Source organism: Ilyonectria robusta (genome assembly GCF_021365365.1).
Source record: "Ilyonectria robusta strain PMI_751 chromosome Unknown BGZ61scaffold_10, whole genome shotgun sequence".
NCBI lineage: Eukaryota > Fungi > Ascomycota > Sordariomycetes > Hypocreales > Nectriaceae > Ilyonectria > Ilyonectria robusta.
The window spans coordinates 589636-606460 of NW_025764444.1; the positions used below are offsets into that span (position 1 = coordinate 589636).

The 16825-nt window shown below is 52.1% G+C and overlaps 7 protein-coding genes across 7 annotated transcripts; 4 read left to right on the forward strand and 3 right to left on the reverse strand.

The window, feature by feature from the left end:
* Nucleotides 1-375: 375 nt before the first annotated feature.
* Nucleotides 376-2854, forward strand: BGZ61DRAFT_452096 (uncharacterized protein). The gene is made up of 4 exons (XM_046245914.1): nucleotides 376-862; nucleotides 914-1672; nucleotides 1719-2463; nucleotides 2563-2854. The coding sequence occupies exons 1-4, from the start codon at nucleotides 543-545 to the stop codon at nucleotides 2755-2757; spliced, it is 2019 nt and encodes a 672-aa protein (XP_046104192.1). The 5' UTR covers nucleotides 376-542; the 3' UTR covers nucleotides 2758-2854.
* Nucleotides 2855-3088: 234 nt separating this feature from the next.
* Nucleotides 3089-3939, forward strand: BGZ61DRAFT_32445 (uncharacterized protein). The gene has a single exon (XM_046238969.1). The coding sequence runs from the start codon at nucleotides 3269-3271 to the stop codon at nucleotides 3845-3847; it is 579 nt and encodes a 192-aa protein (XP_046104193.1). The 5' UTR covers nucleotides 3089-3268; the 3' UTR covers nucleotides 3848-3939.
* A 92-nt stretch (nucleotides 3940-4031) lies between these two features.
* On the reverse strand, nucleotides 4032-6379 carry BGZ61DRAFT_494066 (spindle assembly checkpoint component Mad1; the record flags this gene model as incomplete). The annotated part of the gene is made up of 2 exons (XM_046250733.1): nucleotides 4032-6197; nucleotides 6257-6379. The coding sequence occupies 2 exons, from the start codon at nucleotides 6377-6379 to the stop codon at nucleotides 4032-4034; spliced, it is 2289 nt and encodes a 762-aa protein (XP_046104194.1).
* Nucleotides 6380-7425: 1046 nt separating this feature from the next.
* BGZ61DRAFT_532629 (mitochondrial matrix Mmp37-domain-containing protein) lies at nucleotides 7426-9051 on the forward strand (the record flags this gene model as incomplete). The annotated part of the gene is made up of 2 exons (XM_046253886.1): nucleotides 7426-7446; nucleotides 7501-9051. 2 exons carry the CDS (start codon nucleotides 7426-7428, stop codon nucleotides 9049-9051), a joined length of 1572 nt encoding a protein of 523 aa, XP_046104195.1.
* Nucleotides 9052-9756: 705 nt separating this feature from the next.
* On the reverse strand, nucleotides 9757-12708 carry BGZ61DRAFT_494068 (Muniscin C-terminal mu homology domain-containing protein; the record flags this gene model as incomplete). Its single annotated transcript, XM_046250734.1, has 6 exons — nucleotides 9757-10457; nucleotides 10500-11519; nucleotides 11564-12252; nucleotides 12300-12385; nucleotides 12477-12569; nucleotides 12670-12708. 6 exons carry the CDS (start codon nucleotides 12706-12708, stop codon nucleotides 9757-9759), a joined length of 2628 nt encoding a protein of 875 aa, XP_046104196.1.
* A 645-nt stretch (nucleotides 12709-13353) lies between these two features.
* On the forward strand, nucleotides 13354-15637 carry BGZ61DRAFT_452102 (fungal-specific transcription factor domain-containing protein). Its single transcript, XM_046245915.1, has 4 exons — nucleotides 13354-13788; nucleotides 13898-14419; nucleotides 14466-14862; nucleotides 14908-15637. The coding sequence occupies exons 1-4, from the start codon at nucleotides 13764-13766 to the stop codon at nucleotides 15404-15406; spliced, it is 1443 nt and encodes a 480-aa protein (XP_046104197.1). The 5' UTR covers nucleotides 13354-13763; the 3' UTR covers nucleotides 15407-15637.
* A 256-nt stretch (nucleotides 15638-15893) lies between these two features.
* BGZ61DRAFT_352259 (uncharacterized protein) lies at nucleotides 15894-16778 on the reverse strand (the record flags this gene model as incomplete). Its single annotated transcript, XM_046240412.1, has 1 exon — nucleotides 15894-16778. A coding segment is annotated over one exon (885 nt), but the record flags the coding sequence as incomplete, so codon positions are not given.
* Nucleotides 16779-16825: the final 47 nt, after the last annotated feature.

Here is a 16825-nt window from a genome sequence, read left to right on the forward strand (position 1 = left end):
AAGTATCAAAATCACTTAATATGAGAAATAATATTTTAATAAACCCTCGTCTTGGTATTTATCAATTATTTTTATTAACAAATAATCCTCAGCATTGATCATCGCGCCTAGCACTCCCAGCAGCTTAGTTCACTAACAACTTGGCACTACACCAACAGTTTTCCCGAAACGGAGATTCTCCCAAAGCGGAAAACTGTTCCACGACACGCGTTGCTGGGCCGGACGACTCCCGAGACTCCATACAATTGTGGGTGAATACGACAAACGGAGCAAACGCCCCACCCGCATTCCTCCGTCAGGCCTTGATCTGTTCGTCCGGGGTTACGGAACAAGAAAAGGCGGAGGCGGGGGATGCAGCGCGCAAAGTCGGGTGTCAAACCGTCGGAATGGCACTAATACAAGGGACTAATACAAGGGACTAACAAATTACATGGCGTGTGACCGATCCTCACGCCACCCCAGGATGGAGAAATAACCCTTGATCCGTTTCTCCGCCTCGCTGCTAATTCTCCTCTTGACTGAGCTGAGAGCTGAGTTTATGCATGACGATCCGCGCACCGCGACAGCCAGCCATGCGCCGCTCGAGGTCTCCTCTTGCTTCGCCATCTCCGCCGCCTCTAGGAAACGGCTCGGCAGACGCCAACGCCGGGACCGGAACCGGGAAGAGGCCGCAGACTCTTGCGAGACGCGCCTGTGATGCTTGCAGAGCCCGGAGGCGGAAATGCGTCTTTGCCGACGGTCCTCGGCCGTCTCAGACACAAGAACAGGCTGCTCAGACTCAGGCTCAGTGTCATGACTGTCTAAGACTGGGCATTACTTGTAGCTTCCTCGTCCCGACACGCACGCGAGGTCCTAAGCGTCGGTTTGTCGTTTCTTTCGCCCGTTTACTGCCCATGCTCACTGTGCCCTTTAGGAAACGGCTTCCCTCAACGCCGCGTGAGAGTGGCGATGAGGAGCCACCGGAGCCCTCTATAAATCCAAACCCTGAAACCCAAGAATGGCAATTCACAGCGGTCCAGGCTGAGCCGAGGAGTGATATTCGCCCTCTCCCAATTGTCGATCATTCCTCCCCGTATGGACCGCAACCATCACCAGGTTTGACCGTCCGGAATGCATCTCCATCCATGGCTGGCCCCCGGTTCCCGACCGATGAGCTTTGCTCCCGGCCGCTGCTCAACATCATCATGAATGATTACCTAGATCTCATCTACCCGCTGGTGCCCGTCATCCACCGTCCGAGTTTCCGCGCCGATCTTGCGTCAAACCGGGACCTTACTGACCCTGACTTTCTCTCCATCGTCATAGCCCTCGCGGCTTTGACCGTCGGGCTATTGCCGTCGCGGTTTCCCGTCTATCGGGCCATGGCGCCAGATATTGCCATTCGCTTCGACACAAGAATGGCCATGATCAACACCTGTGTCGATATGTGCATGCGCCTTCGAACCCACAGCTATTGGGACCACATCAACTTGCGCAAATGGGCCGTTTGCTACCTCTTGTCCGTCGGCTGCTTCCAGACTGGCCAAGCAAACCGAAGCCGCATGCTTGAGGTAGAGTCTATGCAGGTCGGACGACTGCTGGGGCTCCACCGCATTTCCGATTATGAAGGGCTCAACCGTATCGAGACTCAACTACGGAAGAAGGCATTCTGGCTTATGTTTTATACTTATGCGTAAGCCAAACTTGTGCCCTAATCCTTATACCACTGACCCTAATAGGCATTCAACGCTCCTTGCCGGCCGTCGGGAGCGACTGGCATTTCTCGATCACTCTATGCTGCAAGAGGTCAACTTCGAGGCTCTATTCCCATTAGATCTCGATGATGAATTCATTCTTGAAAGCAGTATCCTAAACCCTCCATCCCCAATTGCATCCCCATCCACACCCGGTACACAATCACAACCCAAATCCGCTCTCGGTCTCACCAGCGGGTTCATTTTACACTCCAAGGTCTTCCTAAAGGCCGTGCAAGAAGCCCTTACTCCGGGATACTGCGATTGGGAGCGCCGTCATACTCCAGAGGTACGACTATCGCGTCTACGGAACCTTCTACTCGAGATCCGATATATGCTGGATGACGTACCGGGCCCGATGCGACAATGGGCCTCCACGGGCGACGCAAATGACCCATCCCATTCTCCCGAGACTCGTCAGGCCATATCCGTGTATGATGATTTAACTCCGCCAGGCGGACCCAAAAGCGCAAACGCAAAAGCCCTACCGGGGCAAGTCGAGATAATGAGGGCAAACCTTCATGGAACTCACCTATGGGTGCAAAGCCTACTCCTGGATCAAATCGACGTTTTGCTACAAAACATATCACAAGCAGATTCCTCCGAATCTGGCTCCTACACTACAGCTCTCAAGGCAAGCTGGACAGAGCGTGAAGACGTTTGCCGTCAAATGTTGCATCTATTACACAGCATGCCCTATGCCCACCTTGAACCCAACGGGCTCTATCTTGTAAGTCTAGGCTTATCCCAAGTTCCTGAGTCTTAGATCTTAAGTCTTAGGTCTTGTATCACTGCTTTAGATCATTAGATCAGACACTGACCTCACCAGACATACAAGGTCCGCGACGTAGGCGTCACTCTCCTCAACTGCCCCTACGAAGCCCACGAACGGCCTGCCCGCCGCGCTGCCGAGTACATGCGTGACTTTACTCGAGCGCTTTCCCGGCTTGATCGAAGCGAAATTGTCAACGCGAGCAATCTGAAGAGCTGGGTTGATGTTGACCGTGAAAGAATATTGTTATGACAAAAGATGATACCATAATTCTAAATACCACAAAATTACAGACAATGAAACGATACCATCAAGTTATAAATACGATAAATTATAACCCTATTTTGCATGGTTTTATTCATCAATTATATCCGTCCTGACTTCGCCGCCATCTGACCGACGCATGCAGCGCTCAGACAGGAGGATACGGTCATAAGAACACGATGTTTTAAGAACAAGAGCACAGTGAACAATTGTCGAGAAACGTGTTTGACAATCCGTGGCCAATACCGCGCAAACATGCCGCGGAAACTCTTTGTTCCCGTAAGATCACTAGCCGCCCTTGTATTCTTTCACTGTCATTGTTCCTCTTTGTCCTCCGAGCTTTCCGTTGTGCTCTGGAACAAGGCGTTGATGGTCAAAGAAACAACTGTCGGAACGTTCAGATGCTGCCTAGGAACTACGTACAAATACTCCACGAAATTCGGATGCCAACTCCAGCAACCTCACCCAGTCAATCCCACCACAACCAATTACCAGAGAAATGGACTTCAATATGAACATGGGCATCAACTTCCTGGATAACTCGGGATCTCAGGTCCACGGCTCTGCTCCCAACGTGAACCAAGCACCCGAGGATCCGTACCAACTGCACTCGAGCTCACTGGAGCGATCGGCCATCAAGGAGTGGTTGATCCACTTCCTCACCAACAACAGCGACATCATCGGGATGATCCAGGCCCTGAATCTGGATAAGGAAGCCGAGAAGCGCGAAATGACCAAGCGTTCGCTCGTCGTGCAGCAGATGATTCAAAATTTGTTTAATTGCGAGGTTCTGGCAGAGAGGCTGCTGCTCCTCCAAGACGCGTCGTTCTACCACGTGAAGAGAGCCGAGCTCCAAGACACCTACGAGCAGCTCAAGGAGGCCATAGGAGATCCAGTTCCGAATCAGTGTTGGAACTGGGAGGCGGCTCTCGAGAAGATGGCCAGCAAGGATCCCAACATGTCAGCCTTGTTCTTGAAGCCCATGGAAGCAAAGCAGAGCAGCAGGCGAGATTACAAGCGAAATTACAGGCGAGGTCGGACGGGATACCAACGCGGGAATGAGATTGCAAACAATTAATAGACATGGCCTGCGAAGGAGCTATAGAGCCAGATAGACTAAACGCCAATCAATATTCGGCTGGTAGCCACCAACAAATTGAACCTGAAATAGTGTACAAGCCCGATGAGCAATGTTATATGTACAAGGGTATAGTCGTCATCTCATCCATCGGTGAACAATATCCTCCGTCCTCGAGTCATCCTCACTTGGAGGCCCTCGTATGCTCTTCGTAAAATTCCAGCGTCAACGCTGCCAAGAAACCAGGAATGCAGCCCTTTTCTCGCACCCAGAAGCCAATCTGGTCGCTGATCCTCCGAGCGAAAGCACTCTTTGGGCCACCGCCCACCTTCATCGTGCCGCGCTCACCGTCAAAGACGATGGAGTTTTCGTTCTCGTCCGTCTGAGATGGGTAAAAGGTGCTCTCAACGCGCATCTTGCCGTTGGGGATAAAGGTAACAGTCCAGCCGAGGGTGGAAAAGATGGCTTCCTTGAACTCCTGCGACTTGGAGCCCCAAACCTCCTTGAGGCGACGTGCGGACTTTTGCGCAGATGCCGTCTCGGCCTTGGCGGCAGCAATCTCGCGCTCCATGGCGCCGAGGACTGACGTTGGGATCATCGGAACGGAAGACTTGCCGACCTTGGATTGAAGAGTAGCCAACAGGTCAGTGTTCTCTTTTTGCAGAGCCTCCAAAGTACAACGCTTGATCGCTTCATAGTCGGACGTAGGGTTGGACTTGAGCGACAGGACTCGCGTCTTGGTCGTTTGTTTGGCGGCCTCCAGCTGCTCACGGTTCGCTGCCAAGTCCTTCTCCAGCAGCGCCACCTTGGTTTGAGTGCTCGAGAGTTCTTCCTGGAGCTTGCGGTTCTTACGTGTCAGCTGTCCAAGTTGCTCTTGTGCGTTGTCGTCCTCGGCCCGTGAACGCTTGCCAGTAACAGGCTGAGGCGTGCCGGGCTCAACTGAGGCCAGCTCGCCGTGAAGGCTCTGAACTTCAGACTTGTACTTGTCAACAAGGTCCTCAAGCTCCTGGACTCGCATCACGCGAGCCTGGTCAAATTGCTCAGGCTGGAGTGTCTCGTCCTCGGTGTCAAACGTCTTCAACTGAGCCCGCAGGTACTCGACTTCCTTGACAGCAAGGACGCGCTGTCGTTCAAGCCGAAGACGAGCCTTGTCGGTGGACATGGCGTTGGCGGAGGTCTTGGCGGTCTCGACCTCGCCCTTGAGCTTGGCCTTTTCGTCTTGAAGGGTCTTGATCGTCTGTTGTTGAGCCGTCATCTCTCCCTGGACCGCGCCCAACTTGTCCATGTACGAGGCAGTAGTCAGTCGCTCCTGGACCAACGCCCTCGCCATGGCTTCTGGGGAGTCAAACTCTGCATCTCCAGTCTCCAAGGTGTTCTTGAGGTAGGCTGTCCAAGCCAACCGTTCGTCCTCGAGCCGCTGTCTTTGGATCCGGGCCTCGGCAAGTTCTGCCTCGATCGTCTCTGCAGTCTCGAGCTTCCGTTGCAGCGTGCGCTTCTCCTCCTCGACCACCTCGACCGCTCTGCTTACGGCGCGCAGGTGCTTCAGTTCGGATAGCTGATCACGGTTGGTCGCTTCGAGGTTCCGGATGTGATGGACTTGTTCGGTCAACTCCTGTCGGATAATCTCCATGGTTTCGGCGTCGCCACTCTGAGCCTTGAGTCGCAGTACATCGGCCTCCAGGTCTGCGATGTCGGCATCCTTTTCGGCAAGTTGGGCCTGTGTTTGTTGGAGGCTGGCTTCTCTCTGTTGGCTCTCCTGCTCTAACTCATGCACTGTCCGCTGCGAGGCGGCAACCTGCATCTCAAAGTCGGTAATCTTCCGGTCAGCGATTCGTGCAGCTTCCTCTTTAGCCGTCGACAGGTCCTCCAGCTGTTCCTGCAGGAGTCGTGCTTCGTCCTCTGCATCCCGAGCCTTGCGCTCGAGCGCCTTTTTATCCTGTTCGGCCGCATCTTTCACATCGTCGAGTTCTCGTCGTATCGCTTCCATCTGCGTCGCAGCCTTTTCTCGCTCAGCTTCGGCCACCTGGCGTTGTTGGGCCTCGTCTTGCTCGCGGCGTCGAGCCTGCTCCATCTTGCTGTTCTGTTGTGACATGGCAATCTCCTTCTCTTGCTCGGCCGTCTGCATGCGGTATTGCAAGGTGCCAATCTCAGCCTTCAAGGCCTCGATCTCCTTCCTGTACTTTTCATACTCGTCGGCATCGGGAGGCGCCATGTTTTCCTTACAGCTATCGCGCGAACCTGGGCGGACCGATTCGGCGGTGTGGCCCTGACGGGAAGTAGGTCGTGAATTATTCGTCTCGGCGCCAGTAAAAAGGTTGTACGTCGGTTGCGTCGCACGGAATGACGAGATCTAGATAGTTAGATCCAGATTTCGGAATGCTGCTTTGTTTTGATTCATTGTTGACTTACCCTGGACTCTCGAAGTGATGTTTGGGGCCTGCCGATGGATGAAGTGCTTGCGCGAAATCTGTTGGACGTAGAATTGCGACGGTTTCCGGGACCTTCACGCCCTTGTGGCGTGTGAGATCGCATTTTGGTGTGGTGTTGAAACGCGTCGTCAATGTTGAGTCGCGATCTGTGCAGATTGGTGCATCACCACGGTAGCTGCAGATCACGTGATGTGCTCAACAACGCAGATCATGCCAGGATAATTGCCGTCAAGGGTCCACTGGAAATTTGGAGAAGTGGCAAGCGTTATAATTAATATTAAAAAAGGATTGCCTATCCCTTTTACGTGTCGATGTAAATAGAAGGATCAAAACAGAAACAGTGCTGATGATACCCATTGTATAGGGTAACCAGGCCGGTTTTACAACCTGGTATCAGGAATATTATGTGGGGGTTCTAGTCTTTGAATGAAGAGAAATAAGTTTCGATTAAGATGAGTCTGGAATGGTCATAGTGGAGGTTGTGGGTGCCTGTTGTCTATTATAATAAATTGGCAGTCATCTTTTATTTGTTGCAGGAGTGATGGTCAAAACAAGCTTATAACCCCAAACAGCTTTAACAAATATCTCTTTCTCGTTCAGATCGTGGTGAGCTTACTCTCGTACAAGGGGCAGATCAGCACTATCAATATCAAGATGGCTCTCTCATTCGCTGATATCCCTGTCCGGTTCACAAAGCTGCCTTGGCATTGTTAAAGGATGCGCTTGACGCCATGTTAATTGAATTTCCCGGTGACGTAGTATCCCGCTCGGCGATTATCGGCATAGTACGTACCTACTGAGGGACGGACCCTGCCTAGCCGCAATATTTTGACACGTGATTGGTCAGTAATGGAAAGAAGCCTTGGACCCACTCTCGGCATTGGACCTCTTTCATCCAGCAAAACGAAGCTCCTTCAACAAAAACATCAACACGAGAACAAGTCAACGACGCTCCGGGATTCATCTATGACGAAAAACGACAGCCGAAATCATCAATTAAATCCAAACAAATACCGCCATCCTGCTCTGGGATTGGAGTTGTATGGAGTATGCGCCTAGGTAGTCTCACTGCAGCTTGAGCTGCCCCTCCACATTTGGTCGCTCCATCACCACTATAACAAAACTCCCAAAGTCGGCCCCTACTTCGAAATGGCATCCCTATGCTTGAGGGTAAGATTCTGGATCCACGAAAACTCCCCGACACTTCATCTGACGTCTTTGTAGTTCTCCGCGACCTCCGCATACTGCGCTTCCGCATCTCGAGCCCTCCGTAATGCCTCCACTCGCCTCCCGTCTTCTCTTCGACAGACTCCTCTCCAATACCGAGCGCCCGTATCCTTGCGATGGTCATCCAATTCTCCAACGCAAGGCAGGTGTACCTCTACCGAAAGCGACAGATCCGGCATCTCGGCGACCAGCACAACTCCAAGCAGCGCACCCTCACACGGCGACAGCAACTCCGACAGCAAGCTCAACCCTTTCAGCGATGACTGGGAAAACACCACCGACAACTCAATACACTCGTTTGACGACCTGCCCCATCGACTCTTTGGCGCAAACCAACACATGATCATCAACAACGAGCTGAAGGAAGTCCTACGTCTTATGCTGCGCCAGTTCAACGCCCCAATCGTCTACTGCTTTGCATATGGATCCGGCGTCTTCCCTCAAGAGTCTTCTGGTCGCCACGCCACCGAGGCCGAGTTCCGCGCCCTACACCCCCACCCGCCCGAGGCCTTGATAAAGGCGCAAAGGGGAGCTCCCAAGATGCTCGACTTTATCTTTGGTGTCACCCATACCCAGCACTGGCACTCCATCAACATGAAGCAGCACCGCGACCATTACTCCAGCGTTGCCTCTTTGGGATCCGGATTTGTCTCGCGCGTTCAGGACTGGGGCGCTGGTGTATACTTTAATCCGTTTATCGAGATGAACGGCATGCTGATTAAATACGGCGTTACCAGTATCGATAACCTTGTCAACGATCTTTCTTCGTGGGACAGCCTTTACCTCGCCGGCCGCCTTCAAAAACCTGTCAAGATTCTTCGAGACCACCCCAGGGTGCGATTGGCGAACCAGCACAATCTCATTGCCGCCATCCGAACTGCCCTTCTCCTCCTCCCACCCGACTTTACCGAGGCGCAACTATACAGCACGATTGCAGGCCTCAGTTATCTAGGCGACCCTCGAATGTCCCTGCCCACGGAGAATAAAAGCAAGGTCAACAATATTGTCGACAACAACATTGTCCACTTCCGTCGCCTCTATGCCCCCCTCATCAAGACGCTACCCAACGTCGACTTTGCTGGAGCATTTCGACTTGACGACCAAGATTGGGTTCTGAACCCTGAAGCAAATAACACTCTGCATCAGGATATGGACCCCGTCAGACGTGGAAACATGGTGCGACGCCTACCTAAGACGTTCCGCTCCCGGCTATACTTTCAGTACCAGAAGAAATTCTCCATGCCAAAAGAGGAGTTTAACCAACTCATGAAGGCTTCGGCCGATGACGAGACTACCTCGATTTCACGACGACAGGGTGGTGACTTTGAGAAGCGGGTCGCAACAGACGACCCTGCCAAGCTCCAGGAGATTGTGCGCAAAGTCATCAAGCAGACGGTCAACTGGCCCAGCACCACCCAGAGCATCAAGGGCGTCATGATGGGTGGCTGGAGTCGCACAGTCCGGTACCTTGGGGAAAAGATTTCCAAGTGGAAGAAGGGCCAAGACAGGGCGAAGCAGGACAAGAGTTCCAATGAGAAGTCGGAATAAGAATATAGTCACTGCTAATCTCGCGTGCCTCATCATCCAGTGAGCGTTGAATCCCGCGGACCAACCTCACCTGTACATACTACACCTTTGTCGTTCACCGATATGAGAGCTCCCACGAGCACCTTTCATATGTACCATGTATCACGTATGACGGAGACCACGCTAGAGAGGTACTATCTAACCAGGTTCAATTATGATCTGGTGCTTTCATAGTACATCACAATGAACCTATTACTATCTGGCATGGATTTATACACGAAAAAAACACATCCCGATCATATCACGTCGGCTGATACCCTTTCTCGACCCACTATCAATTAGGGACTTGCAGGAGCGTAGGATCATGAGTGCATGAAATATTACTTCTGACTGGACCAAGATAGTGGTTTAGGTATCAGGCATGCCAATAGGTTTCCAAGATATCCACTCCAAACACCAACAATGCCGACATATAAACAGGTTTCTTTCGTCGTACAAACTACATACACGCACCTAGCCCAGCCACCAAGACACCACGAAAGAAGGAAATGTAAAGAAATGAACCAAACTACAAGACGGGATTATCCTCCAACGTCACGCTCGCTATTCAATGCGCTTCCCGAGACCCGCCTCGTCTCGGTATCCATACACGTCATGTCGCCTGGTCCGTGTGACCGCGATTCCTCTTTTAGGTCTTATATTGTATGGGAGCAGATCGAATACCGCTTACCTGCCCTCGTATTTTCCGCTCACAAGCTTTCTGATTGCGGGCACATCTACCCACTGGGGCTCTTGGCTCGATGTCGTCAAGGTATCATCAGCGAAAGGATCGTCGTCGGTTAGCTCTTTGACCTTGCCCTTTCCTTCGTCAAGTCGTGAGATGGAGATGCCGCTGCCTACAACTTCGTCTCCTGAAGCTGTATATTCCCACCTGGCTTCAACATGTCCCGGGTTGGGACAGACGCCCTCGGCGCCAATCATGCGACACACAATCTTTTGCGGAGCGTCTGTAAGCGTAATGTCTCCTACGCGCCAGTAGACTAGGTGCTTGTCCTTGAGATGAGTTCCGGTAGGCTTTGTCTGAGCGCCACTGGCACGACCATCATAAGTCACCACAAAGACGACATTGTGCAAGATCACCGGGGCAGTCAACTCGCAAGCCGGGTTGAGATGGTACTGTAGAAGTAATCCCAACTTGTCACCTTGCGGCTTCCAGGCGAGCTTCAGCAGTAGAGGAGCGTGGTGTCCCAGGGCCTCCGGCTCTTCAGTAAAAAGTCGGTATGAGAATGCCGTCGAGGTTCTCGTGAGGTGGGAAACGTCGAGAGAGAACTGATCTTGCTGGTCGGGAGAAGAGTTTTGGACGAAAATGCGGTTAGGTCCAATACGTTCAAGGGCAGCAAAGTTGTTGATGCGGATTGTTTCGTGATCTGAAAAGTCAGCGACGTTCTTGAGAGACGAGGATAACATACCCTTTATGTCGCCTGAGTCACTGGGATTGTTGACAAAGGCAACTTCACCTGCAACGGATGACGACTTGACAACTCCCTCTTCAAAAACAGCAGACACCGTCTCGATGATGGACGAGTTCAGACCAGGGGCTGTCATGTCGGGGTGCTTGGGGTGCACGAGGCTTCCCAGGGAGTTCCCTGACCGAACTGATTGTGTGTCCGAGGTCGCGGCAATGCTGGCTTCAGACGCCAATGCAGCTACGGCGCTGGACTTGGACAGTGAAGTAGGCAGGGAGGGAGATAGCGGGATCCCTCCCAGTGTAGACGCGGTGTTGCTCTCGGGCAGGTTCGGCGGCGGGACGTAGACAGTATGGCGAATATCGCGACGGCCTCTGATGGTACTGGATCGACGGGTGGCAGGGCCTATCTTGAGACTGTTGACAACGCTGGAAAGGGCAGCTTGCTTTTCATGTGGATCTTCCACTTCAACAGGCGTTTGATGGATGTTGAGCTTGAACATTTGCTCTGGGTCCTCGCCAGCTGCTTCCTTCTGGGCCTCCGAAATCGGGTCGTTCATGGGTGGCGGAATCGTGAAGCCTTCGGCATCCTTGGACCCAGGTGGCGGTTGGCTTTCTTGCTGAGACGGAGGGGGGCCTGGAGGAGGTGGAACATCCGACACATCCTTCTCATGATTGCCATTGACGCCGCTGGTAGTCGGGACGAGTGTAGACATTTCCATAGGAGCGTCATGGAGCGTCACTCCATTCGTGTTCTCGTGCGAAGCTGCCGACTGGGGCGGGAACGAATCGGAATCGGCGAGCCTAGGGGTGTCGGGGGTTTCGGCTAGAGATGACAAACGGTTATGCTCTTGTAGGTTGGTGGAGGACGACCTAGGAGAGACGCCGTGGCTATGGTGGCTGTGGCTCGTACCAAGTCGTCCAAAGGTGGGAGCCTTTTGAGGAGAGAGCTGACCGAAGCCGCCATGCATGCTCTGACGTCGTCGACCGCCAAACATTGTTCCGAGACGTCTCAATTTGGATTCTACAAAGTCAGCAACAGCTTGGACGCTGGTCAATTGGACTAACCTGGCTTGGGCTCAGCCGGAACGGAGTTGTGTTCGCTAACATCGTCATCCGGAGCCTGGATGCTGGGCGGGACGCTGGGCGGTTGGATGCTGGCGCTGCCCGCGGTGCTCGGGGGGGCCGGTGCAGAGCTCGTGGTGCCCGCAACGGAAGACTGTCGGGTGGATGTTCTCGTGGGCAACCTCGTCTTTCCAGCAGTGGCCTTGTGGACAAAGGTCTGGATCTCCTTTTCTGTATCGATTTCCAGCATCAGAGCGAGTGTCTGAACGGCGTGGTCTTGAGTACGCTGAGCTTGGTCGGATTCGTGGGTTTGATATTGGGTCAGGAGATCTCGAAGATTGTTGACTCGCGACTCGTCGAGTGCCTGGAGAGACTCGAAGATGAATGGCGCCTGTGCCTCCCATTGCTGGGAAGCGGCCTCGAGTCTGGATGAGGCGGCATCGACCTTTTGGGTATTAGCACGACCGCCCTTTCTGCTAAGCTTGTCGGATTGATTCTGCGCATCCTCCAGATCCCTAGCCATGGAGGCCAGGTTGGAGGCCATTGTGTTCATGTTCTGGGCATCGGTGCGGTGGTGGAAGTTGCGGAGCGGGAACTCGAGGTCTTTTTCGATGCGCTCGCCAAAGAGGTGGTGGGAGTGGGCGATGGCCTCGACAGAGTCAACGATTCGGTTCCATGGGGCCTGAAAGACGCTACGGATTGTTAGATGGCTGTTGAGAGAATAGTCGCATTCGCTCACCTCAGCTCCGTCTGCGCATTAGGCACCTTGAATTGGGCGAGCTTTCGCAAACTCTGGACGTATTGGTCCTCGACACGACGGCGCTCCTACATGGACAGTCAGCTTGCTTCTCCAGAACCGAGAGCGATTGATCCATCTGGCAGCGCCACGATGGACATGTCCCTCAGATGATCGTACCTGGAGCCAATCTGCAACTTCGGAATTGACCCGGTTGATGCGCTTTACTCGGTCTGTGAGGGTTTGTACTGCCTGGCTAGGCTGGAGATTTGCCTATAGTCGCGCAAAAGAGTCAGCTGGAGCTCAAGAGTCAGGTCGAGTTTGGCGAGGCATGACGTTGCACCGTTCAGACTCGAGCGGATGGTGGCCTCACCAGCATAGCCGGATACTCGGTCCTAGCCATGTCCTCCATGGTGGCGCAGGGATGAATGGATACACAACGCAGGGAGAGGAATCGGATAGACTATTGATTTCGTAGGTGGAGTGTAGACGAGCGACAAACGATTCGGAGGTCAAGGAGTCGAGGTCGAGCGCATGGCGATGTCGGCGGCGGAGTCGAGGTCGCGCAGGGAGAAGAGCGCTAGGAGAACTTGGGAGCACACGAGAGACACCGCTAAGAGGATCGTGGAGGTGGAATGGTCAGCCAGGTCAGAGACAGAGACAAAGCCGGACCATGGCGATGCGGATGCGGATGTGAATGTGATGGGCCGTTCGGGAAACTTGGAAAGGCTGGGCTGGGGCTACTTTGGGCCGAAGCTTGGGGGAAGCAGGGAAGGAAGGAGCGGAGCTGGTGGAACGGGCTGGGATTGGCCGCGATTGGTTGAGACGTGGCGGAAGTGGCTGGTTGGTTGGCGGAATGAGCATGAAGAGCAGGAGCGACCAACCCACACTCACCAGCCCCAGCGGCCAAGCCTCAGCCGAGGTGGCAGCTTCCTTTTTCGAGCTAATTACCAAGTCACGAGGACAGAAGCATGACGACGGCAGCACGACCGACGGCCTGAACGGGAACACGAGAGCAGCTCGGGTCGGTGGTAAATAATGTGGACACCACGTTTCGTTTCTCGATCGGTTGAGAGTTTAATTTAATTGCATTAGTTATTCCTCCGACTGGGCAATTGAGCAAGCTCAGCCTTGTTTCTCCTTGATGAATTTCTTAGCGCGTCGTACGTAATCCGCTGAGACGCGGGCCTCAGGCTTACTCCAGCTTCTTCCCCGCTGTTACGCGTTTCGGATCACAAGAGCTGGCAACAGACGAAGAACACCGGCATTGTTGGCATATCTTATTGCTTCGTTGCAAATCAGACAAGGCGAATCGTGAATCCAGTCCCAGGCGAAGCAAATGACAAAGTAGCTTCATCGCAGGATGCGGTGCCGCTGACAGTCACATGGTATTCGGCTCAACCAACACCAAGCCCCCTCCCATCGCCATCCCATTAGAATCAAGGCCTTTGCCCCCATATCGTCCTGATGGATAGCTCAAACACTTCAAAAGGTAAGCTTCTAAGTTGAGCGGCTCACTGGGTCCTATAGTGGTTCATGTGGGAGCTTCATTCGCCCCACTCGTGCATGCTTCCCTGCTAACAACTAGGGTTTGCTTGAAGGATGTCATCATTGCCTGAGACGACGAATCATCTGCGATAGAACCGTCCCGCATTGCACCAAATGCAAGGCAAAGCGTCTTACATGTCCTGGGTATGGGGTGCGTTATCGTTTTGTGCCAATTAACACGGTCATTGCTCGTGGTGATCCGCGAATGGCTGCGTCGGACGGTATCCACACCGATGGAGAATCTGCTGGTCGTGCAGCATCCGACGAGTCCCGGGAACGGAGTCAAGTTACAACTCGAAATCGTGCAGTGACACTTCCTCGGCGTAGGAAGTTCCTCGGCGATGAGAAGCAACCGGAACGACACACTGCTGATCACCGAGAAACCCAAAACCATAGGCAGTGGAGCGTCATTCCATCTTCCAGGACCCATCTATATCACAATGCAGATGCTTCCACCACATCTCACGTTGGGGCCTTCAACATGGCCCATTTCCGTTCCTCCAATACCTCGTCAGGTTCGGTTCAACGGATACTCGATCCCATGGGTGCCAAGAACCGCTTCCTCTTAGACCACTGCAAGTGTTGCGTTACTACTTTTGAGCACAACTGACAAAGTTCTAGTTCTCGCGCGTATCTCTCTTTCCTTGGACCTCTTCGATGGAGCTGGAAATGGATGGAGAAACCACGTGTTGCCACTGGCTCATGCGGACCCAATAATCCAACAGGCCATCTGTGCCAATGCCTCGTTCTACCTTGCTCCACGCATGCCACATTACCTTGGCGCTGCTGAGAAAGGTAAAGCTGCAATCATCAGCCATCTTCGAAAAAAGGCCAGCCGCGAAGATGCCTTGGACGAATCAACCTGGATGGTCATCATCTTGTTGATCGTAGGAGATCTTGTCAATGGCAACGATGAAATTATTTCACTATATCGTATGCTTATATCTTTTATGGCGGCACGTGGGACCACGGAACTGAAATCGCCCTTGGCCAAGTTTCTATATTTCCAGACACAGCTGTATGTTTTTTCTTAGCGTGGGGTTCATGAACTAACATCGTCCAGTATCGCATTTCATATCCACCACATAGTCGCTTTGTGTAAAGGGATTGAGAGTGCCAGCTTGGCGCTTCCAAGTCCGATGGAACAATTCGTGCAGTTGGATCCGGGTTGGCACTCCGTACGGGAACGCTCGATGTTTTCAACACATCTTGAAATGTATCGTGTTGCTGCTGAGATACATCTTCTACGAGCGGAGTCACACTCCACTCCCATTGACAAAATCCGCATGAACAAGCTCCTCGAACAGCTACGAGGATTATTTGAAGACTTGGGCGATAAGCCCGGCTTCCACGTTATGGCATGGCCAGGGTTTATTGGCGCTATGGAGGCATTGTCCGAAGAACAACGGAATTATTTTGTCGGAAAAGTACGTCGTGTTTGCAAACTAACGGGCTTCAGAAGCATGTCACAATCACTGGATATGCTGCCAACCGTGTGGGATCGCCAAACAGATCACAGATGGACTGAGAGTATGGCATCATTGAGAAGTTTTGCTACATAGCAATGTATTTCTTACCATAAGACAAATTATATAAGACGCTGCCAAACAAGAATTTCCACTCGCAGTCGATCCAAAGGGTTGAATGTGGAGCATTGCTATTCGCAGTCAAGCACAAGCTTTTACCCAACCTCGGCTAAAATAATGTGCCTAGTGTACATAAAGAGGGTAAATTGTAAGAGGAATATTTCTCTTAGTAAACAATCCTAATGAATAAACAAATATTGTTGCAAGGAATAAATACTAGGAATTAGTCCTACGATGATTTCATTACCAAAAATCCTTTATTTTGTAGGAGAGGATAGTTATTAGTACTGTGTAAGATCTAGAATGAATGTAGTTATTGCGCAAATGCGCGGTGAGAATAGCAATACTCTAAATAATGCAATTTGCAAGTTGTTTTGAAATTAACACACTTCGCAACCTTAAACTGAGAGGTAGAATACTTTCTATTAACCTATCGAGAAAGTCGAGGAACCACTTGAATGATTTACTGATAAACAGTAACCAACTCAACCACTCCAAATCCCTTCTTCTGTCCCATGAATCGTCCAGCAACAGTAACAAAACCCTCGTAAGCGGAGTCGTCGATTTTCCTGGAGCCATACATTTCCTGATCTGCACGGACAGATTTGACCTTGAGATAGTCGCCATTGTCGAAGTCGAGTCTCCAGGCAAGAGGATACACAAGGTTGGTGTTGGGAGAGGTCCACGTGTTTGTCATGTCCGGGGTCAAGGTAAAGGCTAGGACATGAATCGACTCATCGACCCGGATGGTGGCAAATTGCTTGCTTGTGGTATCGGTGTCGAATGCCCAGATGCTCGCCTTGATTGCGGTTCCCGGAAAGTTGACTTGGAACCAAGTCCAGTTCTTGGGTACTCCATAAGACAGCTGTCGATCGTACCAGGTGAAAGAGTTCTTGGAATCGACCTTGACAACCTCGTCTCCGATAGTGAGGCTTCCCTCTGTTTTGCTAGAAGGAATCCCCCAATGAGTTGCATTAGCAGTTCCAAAGCCAATGATGCCACCACCACCATTGAGCATTACTTTGGAAGTGGCTTCCCAGCTGATGTCAATGGAATAGTTCGAGGTTTCCGCAAATGCAGTCATTTTGGAAATGCCATCGTCTGAAGTGGCCTTGAATCCATAAGTTCCATAGTCGAGATTAAGAGGAGAGGCCTTTTCGAGAGCAGTTGCGGCCTTGGCTTGGGGAGTGCAATAGGTGAGCTCAACCCAGTAGTCAAGGGTCTTGAGATCCAGGATCGAAGATCGACACCTGGTGTCCTGATCTTGCTGGGTCAAAACGTGGGAGATGGCAAGATACTGTTTGCCATTGGTGCCAGTGATGTAAGAGCTCAACCAATAAGACGATCCTGTTTCAATATCGTATTGAGAATCGGCAAAGTCATAAAGTTCGGGAA